The 20,084-nt window shown below is 39.6% G+C and overlaps 1 protein-coding gene across 13 annotated transcripts in view; it reads right to left on the bottom strand.

The window, feature by feature from the left end:
* Positions 1-20,084, bottom strand: part of LOC133380132 (teneurin-2) — a 995,941-nt gene that overhangs the window by 137,458 nt on the left and 838,399 nt on the right. For all 13 annotated transcript variants that reach the window (XM_061616787.1, XM_061616792.1, XM_061616791.1 and 10 more), the window contains one exon: positions 2,003-2,149. In XM_061616787.1, coding sequence (XP_061472771.1) covers positions 2,003-2,149 — 147 coding nt within the window. The remainder of the gene's footprint in view (positions 1-2,002; positions 2,150-20,084) is intronic.

Below are 20,084 nucleotides of genomic sequence, written 5' to 3'. Positions count from 1 at the left end.
GTTAAGACACATGGATACAGCACATGAGGGCTGAGGCTGGAGTTGGCATGACAGTATGCTGTTATACTGCATAAGCTAATGCCTTATTCTCTCCCAACATGCATATGTTTTAAGGACAAGATGTATCAATACAAAGAATTTCTATCCCTTACCAGATAAGCATTTAAGAAAAAACTGACATGACTAACCTCTTGTGTCACAATCAGTTAAATGATAACATCAGTATCCCGTCCTGTTTAAGCCTTCATCAACAGATGGGGTCAAATACACCCACTGAAAAAATTCCTAAAACATTTGTGTTTGTCTCCCACAACTCCATATTCCAGGTAGACCTCAACCACGACAACATATGAATTGCCACGTGGTGTTTCAGGAATTTCCCTCCTTAAATTAGTGGAAAATGGATTTTTTTTACTTGTATGGCTTTGGGAGTCAATTCTACCTGTATTGGAATGACTAAGAAAATGGGGGGGGGACCAACATGTACATAAGGTGCTAGGTGTCAAAGCAACCCTGCAAAATGCTGTTCATAAAGTTATAAGTTACTTGTCTAGAGCTTGGAAAAGTTACTTTTTTGAACTACAACTCCCATCGGCCCCAGCCAGCATGGCCACTGGATTGGGCTGATGGAAGCTGTAGTTCAAAAAAGTAACTTTTCCAAGCTCTGGTCTACATATGTTTCACTCAGAACCTGTTCAGTCCATTTTATGTGAGGGTGATATTTTTTGGTTTTTTTACTATTTTCTAAACAGACAAATCACATAGGGTTTTATCCAGCTAGGTCATACACAGAGCAGACCCACTGACATCAATGGACTTAAGTTAGTCATTTATTTTAATGGATTTACACTGTATATGACTATGATTGAACTGTTGCTTCCATTATTACCATCGCAAATGGTATCGGAGTCAATAGTACCTCACAGGTTTAGAAAACCCCTTTCCTGTTAGACCTTTCCTTGTGACCCAGCAAAAGTGTTTTATTCATCACAACTTTCATGTTGCACAAAACGTACTAATTTGGCTTTCAATATTCCTGAGACCTCAACTGCATCTGCAGATATGTGCAAGCAACCAGCTCCCACATCTCAGGAGCAGGCCAGACTTAATGGCAACTCTCAGTTAAGAACCTTCAGATAATGATTTTTCTCAGTTCATGGAAACATTTTTGCAAAATGTCTTGTTGAGGGTTGTCCTCAACACAATGTACCCTCATGACTTCTAGGGCAGAATGGTATTGGTCTCCTGCAAAAGAATCATACATATACCATATAAATAAGTTTTTATACTTTACACTGTGGGGGTATTGTTCATCAGAATGCCTTATGTGTTACTATTTTGTTTTACTAGAAAGGTGGGGATCTCAATGTTTTGTTTTGTTTTACTTACAAATGAGATCATGGTCAATAACTTCCACCAGTTATTTATTTTATATGGCTTTCTGGGCGTGTATTTAACCCTGATACCACATATATACAGTCAATTTTTCTATTGATGGAGGGTTAAACACCATCTGCATCTGTGAATTGTAGAAAATAAAGTATCTTGCGCTATCTTTGTCTAAGATTCTGTCATCTTTGCTCTAACTGGTATTTAACAGTACTTTGTAAAGCATCCTGCTTAATCAGCCGTGCCTTTGCTTGAATAACCTGTTGTGCATCCTGGTATTTCTGGACTTTTAGGCCATAAGGGTGCATACCTGAAGACAGAACTGAGTACTAATATTCTAAATCACACAATTCCCAAATGTAAATGCCAGCAGCAAAATCTGAGATTTTCCAGAGATGAATCAAGCTCTACATTTTAAAAAGTTGTCTTTCAGGTCATATCATTTTCCCTACAAGAGCACTTCTTTCTCCATCTTATTTGTTTCAAAGGAAATGTAACAACAACACTTGACAATAGGAGGAGAGGGGGTCTTTCTCTAGTAAAATGACTCATGACAAAACTGCACATAACCCTCTGTTCTTTAGGGGCTGGGAATTGGAAGACTTTTGCTCACCTCCCTCATTATCCTTGTTATCAGCACAGGAGGTTTCCATAGCAACATTGCATCCAGGCCCTCTCCAGCCGGTCTGGCAGACACACTGCCAGCTGTTCTGACCGAGTGTGCATCTCCCATTGCCATTGCACAAATCAGGGCAGCCATCTGGTTGAAAAAATGAAGAACATAAGTACAAGAAATACTGATTTGCACTATGATTCTGTGCTCAAGGCACATTAAACAACGTTACTGTGCACTCAAAAAGAAAGCTGGAGGCTGTATCAAACATGCTGGCTGGTGTAAAGAACACCTTGTTGCTTGGAGGATGACTATGGGAAGCAGAAGGCAAAACAGAAATAATCTGTGAAAACAGTATTTAGCCTTCAGTGACAGAAATGTATCTTTAGGGTTGATTTTAAAAACAAAAGCAAATTAACACTTCTACCGCCATTAGACCTTATTCCTACTTTTTACCTTTGAATATCAATAATCTTATAACATGACATCTTTCTAGTCATATATTAGCATTTTCGCCCCTAGAAGAACCTTAGGCTCTTTGGGATTTCTGCTACAAGTTTATATAAATTATTAGGAAGCAAATGTAATCTTAGTAAAAGGTAAATCAATCCTTTTTTTTTTTTTTTTGCTATCTCAAGGTTCCATAACTTAGTGTGTGGGCTTGTACAGAACTTTGAAATAAACTGCATTTTAGAATAAATGTGCATTTTATACATAATACAGTTACAGGTATACTTGTTCTTCTACATAGTATTATTTTTTATTACATGCAAAGCTTCCTTAAAATAGGACAGAGATGATTTAACAACTAATTATTAAGGGTCTCTTTCCTTTATTTTAAACTAATTTCAATACTGATTAGCCTGCATTAAAAACTTACACACTTTTCAGACAATTCTTGCAAAAACCACTGCATTCTACAGCGGCCAAAGGCTATAACAAACTACTCTAGAGTAATCATGTTATTTATTTATTACATTTATATCCTGCCCTTCCTCCCAGTAGGAGCCCAAGGTGGCAAACAAAAGCACCAAAACACTCAAACATCATAAAAGAGACTTTAAAATATATTAAAACATCAGAGTAAGGGGGATAAAAATTGCAGCCTTCTTTGTACTGAAACCCAAGATGGTTAAGGATTCTAATTGCTGAAACTCCTTTCACAAATTGGAGGAAAGGTAATTTGTGTCCTGATTGTATAAGTTGCTGTGCTGCAACTCTAATGGATGAGGTACAGTGACTGCTGTAGCAATGCAATCTCATGACTTGTGGGGCTGCACTAACATTATGAGCTGGCTTGAAACTCACACTTCTTGTCCAGCAGCAGAAGAGAGTGATTTCAGCACCAGAACCACCCATGATCAGCTGTGGTCTAGCACAGGAAAGGAAAACAGGTAGATGATGGATAAACAGGTAGCAGAGATAGGGTGGGGAATGAATGTGGACAACTCACTTAAACAGTACATTTATCAGCATTTTAGCCATCATCAAGCTAACTTAGTCACAACTATATGTGTGGTGTGCTGTAATGCATTATATTAGCACAGGGTGCCACTGCAATAAGATCATCAAAACCTCCCTGGGTACCAGCAAAAATACGTATAAGATTCAGGAATGAGGATGGTTCAGTTCTGAATAAACCAACATAACCCCACCAAAACCATAGTTTAACACAGTACAAATGAACAGTAATTTAACTCTTTAACTATAAAAATCCAACTGCGGTGAAAATTTGATTTTAAACAGGGGCATTAATGTTTGACATTATTGGTTTTTTAAATTTCCTCTTCAGCATCCCTTTTACTTAACACTTTTTAAATGGTTTGGCTATTTATTAATGAACTCACATTGTTCTGGCATGTAGAATTATATGGAAGCTAACAATTTCAGAAGAACCCTATAGATGATCTGTAAAGGGAGTAGTTCTGTCAAATGTTTCATTGCCCTGAATGTATACATGTATACAGACCATTCATTGTGAAAATGTCCTTTGTCCTATACCTGCAGTTTCAAGAACCTCTGGAAAGGCATATGTGTGCCCCTTACCTAGTTTTGCCTGCACATTGACCTGAATGTGTGCCCTGCTATAACAATCTACTGGCCCAGACTCTTCCCAAGAGAGAGTGGGTGCATCATATTTGAAAATGCTGAGATGTACTGACATTGTAGATGACATATCTTATATTGCATAGAGAGTATTCCGTTCTTAATCTTTCTGTGCAAAAAGGAGCAAAGGACAGATCTCAGGGATTTTGGAAGTGGCTAGGGATAATGACATTCCCCCAAAGAAGATATTTTGATACTGTTAACATATAGTTATGTTCCACTGCCCCTTCCACATTCAGACATCACCTTAAATTAGGAACATGTAAAACTTGAGCAACTTTCCATCACTTCAGCAGGATTTCTTGCACAACATATTTTTTAACTTTCTTTGGCAGCAGCAAGAGCTACACCAGCTGGAACCCACTATCAAATTCAAGTGTTGCCCTATGGCTAAATGCTTTTGAGATAACATAATAGAGGAAAAACTTATTAATTACTGAAGAAACTAAAGTGACAAGCTAAGCTAAAATGGCTTTATGCTATGCTGTATACTATAGCTAACATGGATTTTTCTCATTCTGCAATGTTAAATTGAAAACACTCCCCTTGCTATTCTGATGCTTTCCATAAGCTCATTTTAAAACAAAACCTTACAAAACTCATGGTCCTGAACTCAGAAACGCTTGCTTAACAACCCTCTAAATTTCCATGGTGATACACAAAACAGTAAGAGAGAATCGAGAGTTCAAAGTGTAAAAAGAGAGAGAAAAACAAGACCCCTTTGGGACTTTTTTCTGTGAGAGTCCTCACAATTTGCTGAAATTAATTAAGAATCAGCCATGTTCACAGAGTACTTGTAACACTATTACTGAGTTTGCCCCATACTCTGACCTTCGTCTTCTGCAGTTTAAAAGTTAAAAAAATGCCTGGCTGATTTTTAATTAATTTAAGAAATTTAGCATTGAAGTCAATGATAAGCATTGGCATGCTCAGTAAGAACCAACTGTCAGTGTTCTAAAAGCCAGACTCACAGCTGCTTGGCTTGGCTGCTCAGGGGGCCACACCCACACCAGACCTTTATTCACTTTTGACAGTCATGGCTTACCAGGTTTGCAGCTTGGGGGTCATTCTTGACTCCCAGCTGTCCATGGAAGCTCAGGTGTCGGCGGTGAGCCGGGCGGCGCTGTATCAACTCCATCTGATACAGAGGCTGCGCCCATACCTTCCTAATCATCTGCTCCCATCGGTAATACATGCCCTTGTCTCCTCTCACCTAGACTACTGTAATATGCTTTATGTGGGGTTGCCTGTGAAAATGGTCCAGAAGTTGCAACTGGTACAAAATGCGGCAGCTCGCCTAATCAAGGGCAGCCGTTGGTGAGATCACATCACTCCAGTGTTGAAGGAGTTACACTGGCTACTGGTTGCTCTCCGGGCCCAGTTTAAGGTATTGGTTTTGACTTTTAAAACCCTGCATGGTTTGGGGCCCCGTCTATCTAAAGGAATGTCTCCAACCCTTCTCTCTATTCCACCAATTAAAGCAGCGAGATTGGTGAGGACTAGGGAGAGAGCCTTTTCAATTGTGGCCCCCACCTTGTGGAATTCCCTCCCAAATGATCTGTGCCACGCCCCTACCATGATGAATTTCCACCGGGCCTTGAAGACCTGGCTTTGGGGAGGGTTAGGTTTTTAGCTATTCCTTCACTCCTCCCTTCCCCTCCCCATCTCCTCCCCATCCCCACCTTCCCCCTCCTCCTCCTCCCCTCTGCCCTCCCCTCTGGTCAGTTTTACCTATCCTAAGCATGATTGCATGGGAGTAAATCTCATCGAACCCAATAAGCATGCAAATGATCAGCTGCCTTTCTCCTCCTTCCCCACTCCTCTACCTCCCTCCTCCCTCCTTCCTCTTCTCCCCTCTTCCTTCTTCCTCCTCCCCTGTCCTCTCCAGCCCTCTCCTCCTCCTCCCCCCATGGTCAGTTTTATCTATCCTAAGCATGATTGCACGGGAGTAAATCCCACTGAACTCAATACGCATGTGAATGATCAAACCTGCCCTCCTCCTTCCCTCCCCCTCCTGCCTGCTCCCATTCCTGTCTCAGCTCTGCCCTTTCTCCTTCTCCCCTCTCCATTCCCTCTGGTCAGTTTCACCTCGTCAGTTTCACCTATCCTAAGCATGATTGCAGGGGTATAAATCCCACTGAACTCAATAAGCCATGCAAATGATCAGTCAATTCCAGCAAACTTGCACAGTATCCCATTTCTTACCTCCCAGATTAAAAAGCAGAGAAATTCACTAATAGGAAAAAAAACCTTACAGTTTAAGAATGTACCTATAGTCCATAGATATTTCTATCAAATTTTAAACAGCAGGGAAATTGGGCAACTATATTGAATGCACTAGAGGAGATGCTCAATTTCCTTGCTTTTAAAAGTTTGATAGAAATATCTGTTGGCTATAGGTACATTCTTGATCCACATTCTTCTATACATCCTTCTTCTATACACCCTTCATTATATTAGCTATAACATAGCGTATCACCCCAGTCAACAGATGTGGGTTGAAAAGCCACTAAAAACTTCTTAGCAAAATGCAAGTGTGCATACGAGATGTGAGAAGGATCTTGGAATTGTCGCTGGTCACAAGCTGAATATGAGCCAACAGTGCAATGTGGCTGCAAAAAAGGCAAATGCTATTTTTGGCTGCATTAACAGAAGTATAGTTTCCAAATTGCGTGAAGTATTAGTTCCCCTCTATTCAGCACTGGTTAGGCCTCATCTTGAGTACTACGTCCAGTTCTGGTCTCCGCACTTCAAGAAGGATGCAGACAAACTGGAACAGGTTCAGAGGAGGGCAACAAGGATGATCAGGGGACTGGAAACAAAGCCCTATGAGGAGAGACTGAAAGAACTGGGCATGTTTAGCCTGGAGAAGAGAAGACTGAGGGGAGATATGATAGCACTCTTCAAGTACATGAAAGGTTGTCACACAGAGGAGGGCTGGGATCTCTTCTCGATTGTCCCAGAGTGCAGGACACGAAATAATGGGTTCAAGTTGCAAGAAGCCAGATTTCAACTGAACATCAGGAAAAACTTCCTAATATGACAATGGAACCAATTACCTAGAGAGGTAGTGGGCTCTCCAACACTGGAGGCATTCAAGAGGCAGCTGGAGAGCCATCTGTTGGGAATTCTTTGATTTGGATTCCTGCATTGAGCAGGGGGTTGGACTTGATGGCCTTACAGGCCCCTTCCAACTCTACTGTTCTATGATTCTATGATATTCATACTCATACATATCTAAACCCAGCCTATTCATGACAACTACTATGTCCATTTTTTCTTTTTCAAAACAGACATAGGACACTTTTAAGATACAATCTGCAACATTGATTTGGTGCTGACAGAACTTAGTACCTCAGAGAATCAGTATATTAGCCTTAACTCTGTGCCTTTATATAATTCTTTCCATTTGAACAGAAAGTATGTGTATGACTGTAGGCTGGAGGGAATTTCAGAGCTTGGAAAAGTTACTTTTTTGAACTACAACTCCCATCAGCCCCAGCCAGCATGGGCACTGGATGGGGCTGGTGGGTGTTGTAGTTCAAAAAAAGTAACTTTTCCAAGCTCTGGTATGGTGTACCTAATATTGCCAAATTGTTATAGCTAATCTGGACCATTTCTCTTTGCAAGCTAAACTGTTCAGTTTCCTTTCACAGCTAGCCCTTGGGCTCTCTGTTGTTATTGCCAACTGTGTGATGTTCAGTAATGTGGACTTGTTTTTCACTAGCATGGAGAAGGCAACCTCACTTTATAATGGCCAAGAATCGCCACATACTAACAAACCCTATAAACCTCCTTCTGTTGCTCATAAAGTGTTCTTAGAATGTACTATTCACACTGCTCCCAGACAGAAAAAGTGTTTGCATTACACAGGCACAGAAGGAGGCAAGTACTTTGCAGTCTAAAATACATTTTGAAGATGTTTTATTTTACCTCTTCAGCATGTCATGCATGCTGCTTGAACAAACATAATGATACTGTATCAAGGGAGACATGCAGTTGGACACCTGATTTGTTTTAAATGTAAAAATGAGCATTAATTGGGAATATACAATCTGGGTTTTGTTGTTCAGGGAGAAATTGGCAAGAGATAAACAGATCACAGTAGCAGAGGGTTTTCTCCCCCAGTACATCTGAACAAGATGAAAACATGAACAGCAGGAAGCCTGAAAAATCTCTGAAAAGTTTTCATTGCAGCTGGGAATTAATGGACATGACTTTGCTTTTAGCTTGAAGAAGGAAGGAAGGAAGATTGTAACGGGCATGGTGTTGCTAGGAAACGATGTACCACTACAGCAAAGTTCATTCTATTTGTGGCCTTCCAAAGACTGACTTTGTATTCCAGAAATATAGATATACAAAACCCCAGTTTCCATTAAAATATAATAAGTAAAGATGGCACATAGATAATTACAATGTGACCTAATTATTTACCTCAACAACGGTTGTTTTGTGTGTGTATTTAAAAAGCTGTGTAAATGGATGATAAACTGAGTTTTGACAAGAGCCTCTAAGTGCAAAGTCAGGTAGTGGCTACTTTGGTTCTTTTTAAAATGCACAAAAGCACATTAAAAATGATCTCCGCATACATATTTATTTGGCAGACAGCAGAAAAATCCTTTATCAACCATCAGACAACAAAATAATATCCTAAGAGCCCATTTATACAATATTTAGATGTCTGCACAATCATCTATGGTGTGATCATTGTCTTTAAAAGTGTGTCCATTATTTTCATGCAATATACTTATATTTGAATCTAATTTACTTGCTTCTAAAAACTTCCTGAATATGCATAACGGCTGATGGTGATGACTGGCATACCACGAGATGCTTATGCTCATCTAGTAGGTACTGAGGCTCTTTACCAAATTATCTTGAAGAATGGAAGTTAAAACCTGCATACTGGAATGATGTTAACATTCTGATGAAAAGTCCAGATTTTCAAATGTGTTCACACAGAAATTTGTTGCAGCACATCTATCAGTATGAGTACTATCTACAGGCAAATAACAGCATGAAGGAAAACTTTGTCTTTCATTTGTTGTTGCACCAACTTGAGCCAAAGTTTTGGAAACTTAATGTAACCAGACTATCCTAGAAATAGATAATCATCCGAACTATATATCTGAAATATGTTAATGAAAGGTGTATCAATGTGCTGTTGAAACAGAAGCACATCATACTAGGATGGGCCTGTCCCATTTGTTTTGTATAATACACAACTTGTACAGATCTCTTGGTACTCCAACTACACATACTGTATATCTATACAATTTTTTCTGCCAGCTTGTTAGAGTAATGGTTATTTATAGCAGCAATAGCCCTATTCATATGTTCCTTCCATGCAAAACACTAATATGTGGAGGGGAGAGTGAGGCAACACCTCCTGACCCTGTCCCTCATATCACATGCTGTGCTGTCCCCATCTCCAAATGTCTATACATTGAACATGGACATCTGCAAAGGGATGTAAAAACATTAACAACTGCATCTGTCTGCACTCAATGCATGGATGTCAGGAGTGGAGTCAGAAGGTGCAGCTCCTGCTCCACGTTAGCCCTATGCATGGATGGAGTGCACAAACAGAGCTATTGACCATACAACCTGGAAACATCCTTCTCTACATAAAAAACATAATTTTATTCCATAAAATATGTAACAGAAAATATAAAAGGAGCTATCTCTGTTCAACTGCCGCATTCACAAATAAACAGAATGGGCACAACGACAGCAAATGAGGGCAGAGTTCTTGGACGTCTCCAGCAGTGTGCCTCAACATGACCTAGAAATACCACATCTATGGATAAGAAGAAAGTTACCTTTTCTTGACCTTTTGGTTCTCAGCTTGTGTAAATCAATACTAGATGAGGATGTAAAAAGAATATTAAGAGGCTGAAATTACCAGACTGAGTCAGTTTTCTCATGATGAATTGATTCACAGAGTGAGAATTTATTGTTTTAGCAATATAAATGTAAAGAGAGATTATACATGTTTTTTATTATACACATACATTCATGTGTAAAATAGAAAGCAAGCAACATGACCCAAATTAACATGATTTCCTAGTATAGGACTGATTTAAAAATTGGTTAATCTTCCACATTAATGTCCAGTTTATCAATGATGGAACTTGTTAAATAGCTGAAGAAAAAACGTATGCTTGCTGTCGTTATGTGCCTTCAAGTCGATTATGACTTATGGGGACCCTATGAATCAGCGACCTCAAATAGCATCTGTTGTGAACCACCCTGTTCAGATATTGTAAGTTCAGGTCTGTGGCTTCCTTTATGGAATCAATCCACCTCTTCTTTGGCTTTCCTCTTTTTCTACTCCCTTCTGTTTTTATGTATTAATTATTTGATTTATATCCCGCCCTTGCTCCCAGCAGGAGCCCAGGGTGGCAAACAGAAGCGCTAAAAACACGTTAAAACATCATAAAAACAGACCTTAAAATACATTACAACAAAACGTTAAAAATATTTTTAAAAAGGTTTAAAAACATCTTTTTAAAAAGGGTTAAAAACATTAAGAAAACATATTAACATTTCCCCCAGCATTATTGTCTTTTCTAGTGAATTATGTCTTCTCATGATGTGTCCAAAGTATGATAACCTCAGTTTCATCATTTTAGCTTCTAGTGATAATTCTGGTTTCATTTGTTCTAACACCCAATTGTCTTTTTCACAGTCCGCAGTATCCACCAAGCTCTCCTCCAACACCACATTTCAAAGGAGTTGATTTTTCTCTTATCCACTTTTTTCACTGTCCAACTTTCACATCCATACATAGAGATCGGGAACACCATGGACTGAATTATCCTGAATTTAGTGTTCAGTGATACATATTTGCATTTGAGGACCTAAGCTCTTAAAACTATTTACCAATGTGTCTCAGATATTAAATTCTAACCAAAATGTTCAGTCTTGTATTTAGAGGATAGAAGGATGTTATAAATGGAACACAGGATTTAGTGTGGCTTTTGTTATTCTTGCATTTCAGTTTACAGTACATGGCTATTTGTAGTGGGAATGACCAAAGGTGTCAATTTTAGTTTCACATTTTTTCCAGTCTTAAGTTTAGTTCTCCATATTTCCATATCAGGTTCAGTTTTATTTTTAAAGCCCTCATGAAAATTCCTCAGCTTTTTAGCACAAATCTCTCAATATACATATTTTAGAATGCAATTTTGCCTAATATAAAAAAATTGCAAAGCAGTTTCCCCAACATTTTCATTAAAATATACATTTGTATGCCTATTTTACCCCAGTATATGCATTTTGTTCACATCACTTGGCTGGAAAACTACATTGCAAATGTTGGAGATGTGCAAATTTCAAAGGATGGCTGTGTTCCGGTATACATATTGTTTCGGAAAGTGCAAATTAGATATATTTGCCTTTAAATGTAAACTGAATCAAATTTTCCCCCCATCCCTAATAGGTTTATCCTTATTTGTTAGAGCTTTGAGCCAATGCATATGAAAATTATTTTTAAAGTATATAACCTATGCAGAAAAAAAGATTTGTTTACATGTATATGATATCAGAATCACTATATTGTTTTTTTTAAAAAAATTATTTGCAAAAGTATAGTATAGTGATTAAGGGTTTTTAAAAAAATGCCTGTATGCCTGAGTGGTTTCTTAGCCGGAACTATTACTTGCTGAGCAGAAAGCAGCTGGTTTGAGCCCTGTTGCAGGAGCGTTAGGGACTGTGTCGTTCGAAAGGGAGAATGGCTCCATATTAGAGCATATGGCTTGCATGGTGAAGATTCTAGGTTCAATCGATCATACCTCCAGTTAAAAACCAGCAGATAGTAGGTGATGTGAAAGATATCTGCCTAGGAACCTAGATACCTGCTGCCAATCTGAGTAGGCAATACTGGTCTAACCTGATGTAACTTGTTGATATGAAATCAACTTGGTGTAATAATGGATCGTTGCCTCATTGGAACTAGGCCTTTTATTCATATTATTCTGTAATGTCTCATGCATAGTTACAATGCTGTGAGAATTATACATGAAAAGAAGGCAAAGTTTTACTGAGGCTGAATTCTAAACATACTTACTTGGAAGTAAATTATTCTTAATTCAATGGGACTTCTGAATATATATTATTAAGATCTGGCTGTTAGAACCACTTACCACACAAATGTTTCAAGACCTATGGCATAATCCAACTCATATTTCTGGGGGGCTGGGGGGCATTGGATGCAGTGGCCTCTCGGCTGAGCTGGCAGGCTCCTGGTGCAGCCGGGCTCTGCCAGCATAAGCCCCCCACCACAGCTGAGCTGTGGGGTTGCAAGGACCCTGCCAGTGCTGCTGGAGGTCCCCTGGGGATGTCAGTTTAGTGGACAGAGAGCTGGTGAAAGCCAGCGGAAGCCCTGAAATTAGGGTGTTCCAGGGGTGTGGAAGGGGCAGAGCTGTGGGGGGGGGACTTACGCAGCTTCTTAGTCCCCCTTGCAGTGCTCCCCTGGGTCCTGATCCCCATGATAATTCCACTGGCTAGTAGGCTGGCACAGTTAAAAATATTACAACAGTGGCCTATAGAGACCACTTACTCCACACTACGCCTGTTTGTGTGACCTGGCTCTTCCCATCCAGCTCCCATGTGCAGCTCCAAATGGAGCTGGCCCTCAGCTGGGCCACAGGCTCCTGAGTGGAAAGTGGATGCCACAGAGCTTTCTGCCAGCTACTCCTCTGCCGATCCCCTCTCCACCAGCTTGCCATCATTTGGATTGCTCTGTTATTCCTTAAGTCTTAGGGGTAAGATGAAACTGAAGATGAAAAAATATGTAACTTACAAACCATCCAGTGTATTACATATGTGAAAAGTAGTCAGTGAGTTACACATGCAGCAAGTTAAATAATTATGCATTGTCCAGTTCATAAACCAGTTTCTACTATTTCTACATGTCAGTTGTTTACTATGTTTTTGCAAAATTTTCTGTAATGACCAAAACAAAAGAGTTATCTTCTGAGTTCTGCCTATTCTCATATCACATGTATTTTCTGAAGGCTGGTCATGCCCATATTTAGGTACTAAAAGTAAAAGAAGCTTTTTAAAAATGCATAAATCCATTGGTTCGGTGCCAAATATTAATATATATGAAATGAGTATATTGAGACAGCAGATGTTTGAAAACTTGCAATTGTCTTTGGATTACCTTTCTGAAACAGAGTAGTATGAAAAGGAAATAGTAAAAACAATGAAGAAAAATCATGTACCAGCATAAATTAGAGGTTAAGAGACAGAAGGGTCACATAAGCCACTTCTCCACTAGTGAGGGATTCTTCTATAGAGTATGCTCAAGTGTTTTATCTAGTGCCGCAATTTTAGATGAAACAAAAATAATGGAAAATTGGAAACAGACTGATATCTATCAATCTCTCTCTCTCTCTCTCTCTCTTTAGGTGTTCCAAGTATGTGAAAGTAAACAAGAGAAAGGGAAGTGGTGATGAGTGCACTAGCTCTTCCCCCTCTGTCCGTGTTTTCATTGCCTTCCAATTTGTGGATGCGAACTGTCTATAGCATGGAGTCTTTTGTGTCTACAGAGGCTCCCCATGCGTTTAGCACCCTGATTTCTACAAATTGGAAAGTGATGGAAACAGCGACAGAGGAGAGCTAGCTAGCTCATCCCCACTGCCCCTCTTGGGTTTACTTTCCCCCATTTGGAAAGTCTGAAGAGTAAGTCAATCTATCTATTTATTCACCCACCCACCCACATACAGTACCTACCTACACTCACGCACACAATTTCCAGTCAGCATGACTAATAGTTGGGGTCATGGGAGTTGTAGTTGAAAACTTCTGGAGGGCACCAGATAGGGGAAAGCTACACTACAGTATATAGTCTGGCCAATTTCTCCTGGGTTTGGCTTTGCTAATTTAATATTTGCTATTCAACTACTATATCTGTATTGTACTGCTCTTTTTCTCCCTCTTCAACTTATAGCTAAGACACAAGGGGAAACGTCCCTCGTCCCAGTGCTGTGAGCCCGGTTCAATTTTCTCTCCTACTGGCTGCTTTTGAACAAAGAAAAAAAGATTAGAAGTTTGACCCCAAAGTTGCAGAAATAAAAGATGTAGTATAACAACAAGATTCTTTCTGAAACAAACAAACCAAAACGAAAAGCATGACTGATTTTTTCCAGTAAAGTTGAAAAATCAGTAAGTCCTATGGATTGTAGCTTGCACATTCCTAATAAGTTCAGATTTGGAATTCTTATAGCTGCATTTCTTCTGTAACAAGTTGAAAAGTAGTCTTGGGTTTTATTTTTTTGGCGGGGAGAGATCACAAACACTGACTTTAATCTTGTTCAGATGCATTTGTGTCATGTTAAAGGACCATGTAATAATTCCAGGTGTAAACAGCATTAGTTTGGGAGATAACAACAAGGCAGAGAGCTCACTAACACACACACACAAGTTTCTTGTCCAATTCCAACTATGTGTAAAATGGTCCTCCTGAGAAGATGGTATCTGTAACGACCTATTGGTTATATAAGGGATTGGAGGCTAAGAAGGTAGATTTCAGTTCCTCACTTAAGGTCAACAGCTGTCCTGCATGTTTTTCTGCTTTTTTAGGGTCCTTTACCTCTACAGAATAGATTGCAGGATGGGGGTGTATTGCTGTACAGTGAAAGGCAAACATAACAGATTCAGTAGAAAATATTTCATGGTGAGGACTGCCCAGCCATTGCAAGACAGCAAATAAGATGTAGAATTATGGAGTTATTTAAGATGGTTTCCTGTCTTCTTTCCAATTAGTTGAGGCTGGGTGGCAGTGTGGCTGACCCACCTTCTTTGTTGTTTATTATGAGGAGTATGGTCACTCTTGGGAGGGAAGGGAAAGGATTTTCCACATGATTGGCTGTGGGTAGCAATGAACAGATCTGTTAATTTCAGTTCTCTCAGTTTCTAATTTCACCAACCTTAAAGTCAGTTCTCCATATTTCTGTAGGAACTTGTGATCTTTTAAAAATAGTAATAATAATAAAATCACTGGCTGTTTCTAGGATAAGGGAAGTTGGAGTCCAACAACGTGAATCCAGCTCTGAAGCCTGCTGTAATACATTTAGTAATAGGCAAAGTCCCTAACATCTGTTCTGACCTTGACCACCACAAGTAAGGCTTTCAGTGTCAGTTGTTGTGGCCTGAGAATGCAGACAAAGCACATGTAGGGATCTGACCTACCACTTCAGATTTGGATCTTTACCCATCATGGCTTCTAAGAGCTAGCTAACAGGGACTGCCCAGGTAGATCAATGGCCAATGCCTCACTGCAAGAGGATGTGATGCCAACTGCCCTGAAGGAGGCAGTGGTGCAGCCCTTTCTCAATATATTCTCCCCTGACCCTAAAATATTGAATAACTGCTAACTGGATGCAAATGTTTGTATACAGCTGATTATCTAGACCACAGGCTGCTAACCTTTTTTAGCCCAAGGGCTCCATTCATCCTTGGCCAACCCTCTTGGAGATGCATGCCAGTATCCTCCTGGAATGATTCTGCAGACTAGGAGCTGGTGGCACAGTATTATGGTAGTTTAGCAAAATTGCTACCAGAAAGTACAATTAGGGGACTTCGACTCTGCCTGATGGCATTTGTGCTATGAGTTCCACAGTGTTTCATTATTCCTCAGTGTCTTAATATCTATATAAAGCTGTTGGGGGAAGCCATTTGGAGATGTGGAGTATGGTGTCATCAGTATGCAAATATGACACCCAGCTCTGTCTCTCCATTTTATCCGAATCAGGAGAGGCCTTTCAGATGATTGACCAGAGGAAGTGATAGAGTGGGTGACAGCGAATATGAAGAGATTGCTGGTAGGTTGCTCTTGTATTTGGGAATGGGGTAGATGATATGTTATGGATGAAGTTGCATTGTCCTTGAAGGAACAGGTGTACAGCTTGGGGTTGCTCCTAGAACCATCATTGTCATATGAGTTCCAAGTGGCAAGAAGCATCTTTTTCCATCTCTAGCTGATTTGGCAGCTATGGTCCTGCCTGGACTGGAATACAATTGCAACAGTTGCACATGTTATGGTAATGTCCTGCTTAGACTACTGAAAATGCTACCTACATGAGTCTGCCCTTTAATGTTGGCCTGAAAGCCGCAGCTGGTGTGGAATGCAGCTGTCAGACTGATGAGTGCTGCCATGAGGCAGGATCACATTTCACTGCTCCTTAGAGAACTGCACTGGCTGCTATTGGGCCTAATACAAGATGCTGGCTCTAGTGCATAAGCCAATTATTTGAAGGAGCTCCTCACCCATTATTTTATTTATTTATTTATTATTAAATTTGTCAGTCGCCCATCTGGCTGGCTGTCCAGCCACTCTGGGCGACGTACAAGATAAAACAGTATATAAAACAATTAAAATTTATCTGCCAGCCTGTGGCTTAAGATGTGCAGGGGAGGCTCTGCTTGTGATCTTAGTTTTGATTATTCATTCAGTGGGGGCCCAGAACAGTTTTCTTTTCTTTTTTTCATGGTGTCCCAGTTGAGGAATTTTCCCCTGGTGAAGATACAAGTGTTCCCCCTATTATTGTTCTTCAGATGTCAATTGAAGATCCAAGACATTCAAGACTTTCCCTGACTGGGGTGGATTTTTCATGATCACAATCACCTTATAATTACTTAAGTGATCCTGAAAAAAACAGTCTGTATAGTGATCTTTGAACAGTTAAATATTAGAACTTTGTATTATGGGCTAGAGCTTTCCCAAAATGTGCAGCTCAGAATGAGGCCTTTTCAGGGTTTCTGGATAGTAAATTCAACTCAACAAGTACTAAAAAAAATTCCAATTGCTTTCTTCAATTAGTTTCCAATTTCTTAGTTCATCCTTTATATTGCAGCCAGTTAAAACATTTCCCCTAGATTATCCAAAAGGAAGTAAAATCTAAAGGCCAGGAACAAGACAAGAAGGAGGGACTATCAAGGAGGAGTTAACAAATACATCCTATAGAATTTACCCTTCCCTAAACTTGTAGTATGAACAGTTTGTTTTTCAGGTGGAATCTAAAATTGAAATACCTAATGCAGCATCAAAGCCAAGTTCAGGAGCTCACTGTCTCTACCAAAGTAGTTGAGTTCTTGAAGAATCAGAGCACAGGGAGAGATCACAGGTGAAAGGGGACTGTAACTACAGGCAATGTCTGGCATTGAGTCTGGCATTTCTGGGGATCTCTCAAAAAAGGGTGAGACAATTCAACCAATTAAACTTCATTCAGGTAAGTTAACACACTCTCTGGATGGAGGAGTGACAGCGGAGGTCACTGCCTTTTCCTTCCCCTGGCCTAGCCCTCACATCCTTTCCACCAGTGTGTGTGTGTGATTGACTGGGACTATGTGCCTCTCACCCCCAAATGCTCCACCTAGAAATGTGGCTGCCCCACCTAACAAGGAAGGCTAGCTACAGAGCTACCAGCAATGCATCTTTGGTGACGGGGGAGGAGTCATTCAACCAGTTCTTTCCTAGTCTCCTCCCACCATCGTGACTCTGACTCCTCCTGTCCTGTGGGCCAAGCAGGAGGTGACTCTGGAGGCAGAGCAGAGTCAGAAGGCATGGAGATAAGAGAGTCACTGTTGGCTGCTGTCCCCTCTGTTGCAGGTGGCTCTCCAGGGACAGGGCTGTTACTGGCCAGAGTACTGAAGTCTTGCCCAGTTTTTACTCCCTCCTGTTGCAGACCACTACCCCCCCCAGATCCCAGTCTTCCTCCTTCTCCTCCTGCCCACTTTGCCAAGAGTTCATGACAAAAACAACTCCTGGAGATCTACAGATTAGCAATCCCTGTTCTAGACATGTAGAATTTTACCCTGAATTTTACTATGCAGCAGTGCAATGAAAAGTGCGGGGGGGGGGAGAACACAGATCAATTTCTGTAGTATATAAACACAATTTGGATGTACAGTTAATTGCATTGTTTACGTACTCAATCTTCTTAATGGCTTTCTTAAAACTGTTATGTTCTGTTTGTGAAAATCCTTCTAATTCTTTTTCAGGATTTCAGTCTCTTTCAGGATTTTACACAACTGTGTAATGACCCCAAAGTCTCTTTCTGGGCAGTGTACAAATCCAACAATGATGCAACCTTATAACATTTTAAGTGTTTTCCTCCTTATGATTTATTAAACAGTTTATTCGTAAACATACTTTTCTGAAAGCTGATTTATCTAACTTCAACACTCCAACCTAATATGCACAAGGGATCTCTAATGCTCATATGGAGCTCCATTACAAATCACTCCCCCCCAATTTCCCCACATAAAAAAGAATGAGGCAATTCCGGCTTGTGTACACAGGAGCCTCAACCTACTGGACCTCAACCAGGTATGTTGCTGTTGTTCCAGGCACAACAAAGCACACCTGGCCATGCTATGAGGCTCACTTTCTATACATTATATACTGCTACCTGTGTTCTCAGAGAAGAGGCTAATTTTTTAAAGAACACTATACAACACAGAAGATAACTGGAAAGAAATGCTGGGAAAATGAAACAACTGAAGTGCTACCTGGAGGAAAGAGATCTCGATTCCCTATCACATATCTACTTTTATTACATGGAAATTCAATCATGTATAAAGAATTAATTGGGAAACAAATTGTTGCACAAAAACAGATTGTACAGAAATATCTTAGACCTGCATAATGGGTTTTCCCCTAATTTCTTTGAGATTTATAATGTTTGTACCATTTTTTTAAAGTTAGTACTGCCATTTTAGTTTTCACAAACTAAAAATGCCCTTGATCCAATGCCAACCCTCTGTGTATTTTCCTACTATAATCGATGTTTTTCACGCTTCCCCTTCCCATCAGTTTCTTAGGGCAGGCTTTCTACTGAGCAGGCCATAATCAAAATGTGTAGATTGGTATTATAATAAGGAATCAATGAATAATGATTCTAGTGAGGCAGTAGTAAAATGCAATTTCATTTCTGTGATGCCCTTTAAGGAATTAATGGATCTAACATCTATGTGTTTTGTTTGTTTTCCTTACTCTTATTATCAATTCCTATCGAAACAAAGAAAACAAGAACAAATTTCATTTGTTTTTTGATGCCTACCAAACTTCTGAAGCACAAATAGAAACAAAGCAAAACAAGAAGTTCAATCTGAAATCAATGCTGCATCTTTGAATTTACACAGAATAAGAAAATAGAAGATTTGTTCCCATTATGCTACCTGTACATCGTTACTAAAAGATTTTGAAAACAGATAAGTAGGAAGCACAGGTTATCAGAATGTAGTAGCCCTAATGTTAACACATGTTGTGCTTCTTTTAATCTTCTTTTTTTAAACAGCAAATAATGATCATGGAATAAAATCTGACTTATGGCATGCAGTAAAAACAACAGGAGTGTTATGGTACCTTAAAATCAAAATAAAGCAGAATTAAAAAACCCTCTGCTTTCTAACTTTAATGATAAGCAAGCTGCTGCCATAAAACTTTGTGCTATATAATGCTAATTTCTTTATTGGCTCCCAGAGAGAATAGGTCTGCAAGAGCATAAACACACATTCTTCCTTGCTTCATTAAAGGGGAAAGTTTAAAACATGTGCTTGGTTTATATTCACAATGTGCTGAAAAGTTGATGGCAACATGCTAAAAGAACCAAGTGCCACTTTCCACCATTCTGAATGGGAAAAAAAGAGAACATTATGTCATTTGTACAGACGTTTCTTTGGTTTTATGAGAATTACAATTATCTATGACAGTTACTCCTTTTGTATTTGCACATACTGAATTTGCAAAAATAACATCATTTCTCTCCTTGTGGGGCTCGCTCTACAAAGGCTCCAGCAATCACTTCAGATTCCAAGCCATTTGAAATCAGCCGAACCACTTTTGTGATCAATAAATCACTACCTTGTAAAGAAAGAAAATTAAGTAAAATGTTATTACTAAACTAGTAGAAAAAATATTTTCTCCCCCCCCCAATGCACAGTGCTTCTGGATAAAAGATAACAC

This window comes from Rhineura floridana, chromosome 3, assembly GCF_030035675.1.
Source record: "Rhineura floridana isolate rRhiFlo1 chromosome 3, rRhiFlo1.hap2, whole genome shotgun sequence".
In the NCBI taxonomy this organism is placed as follows: domain Eukaryota; kingdom Metazoa; phylum Chordata; class Lepidosauria; order Squamata; family Rhineuridae; genus Rhineura; species Rhineura floridana.
This window is presented reverse-complemented; position numbering and strand designations above follow the sequence as displayed.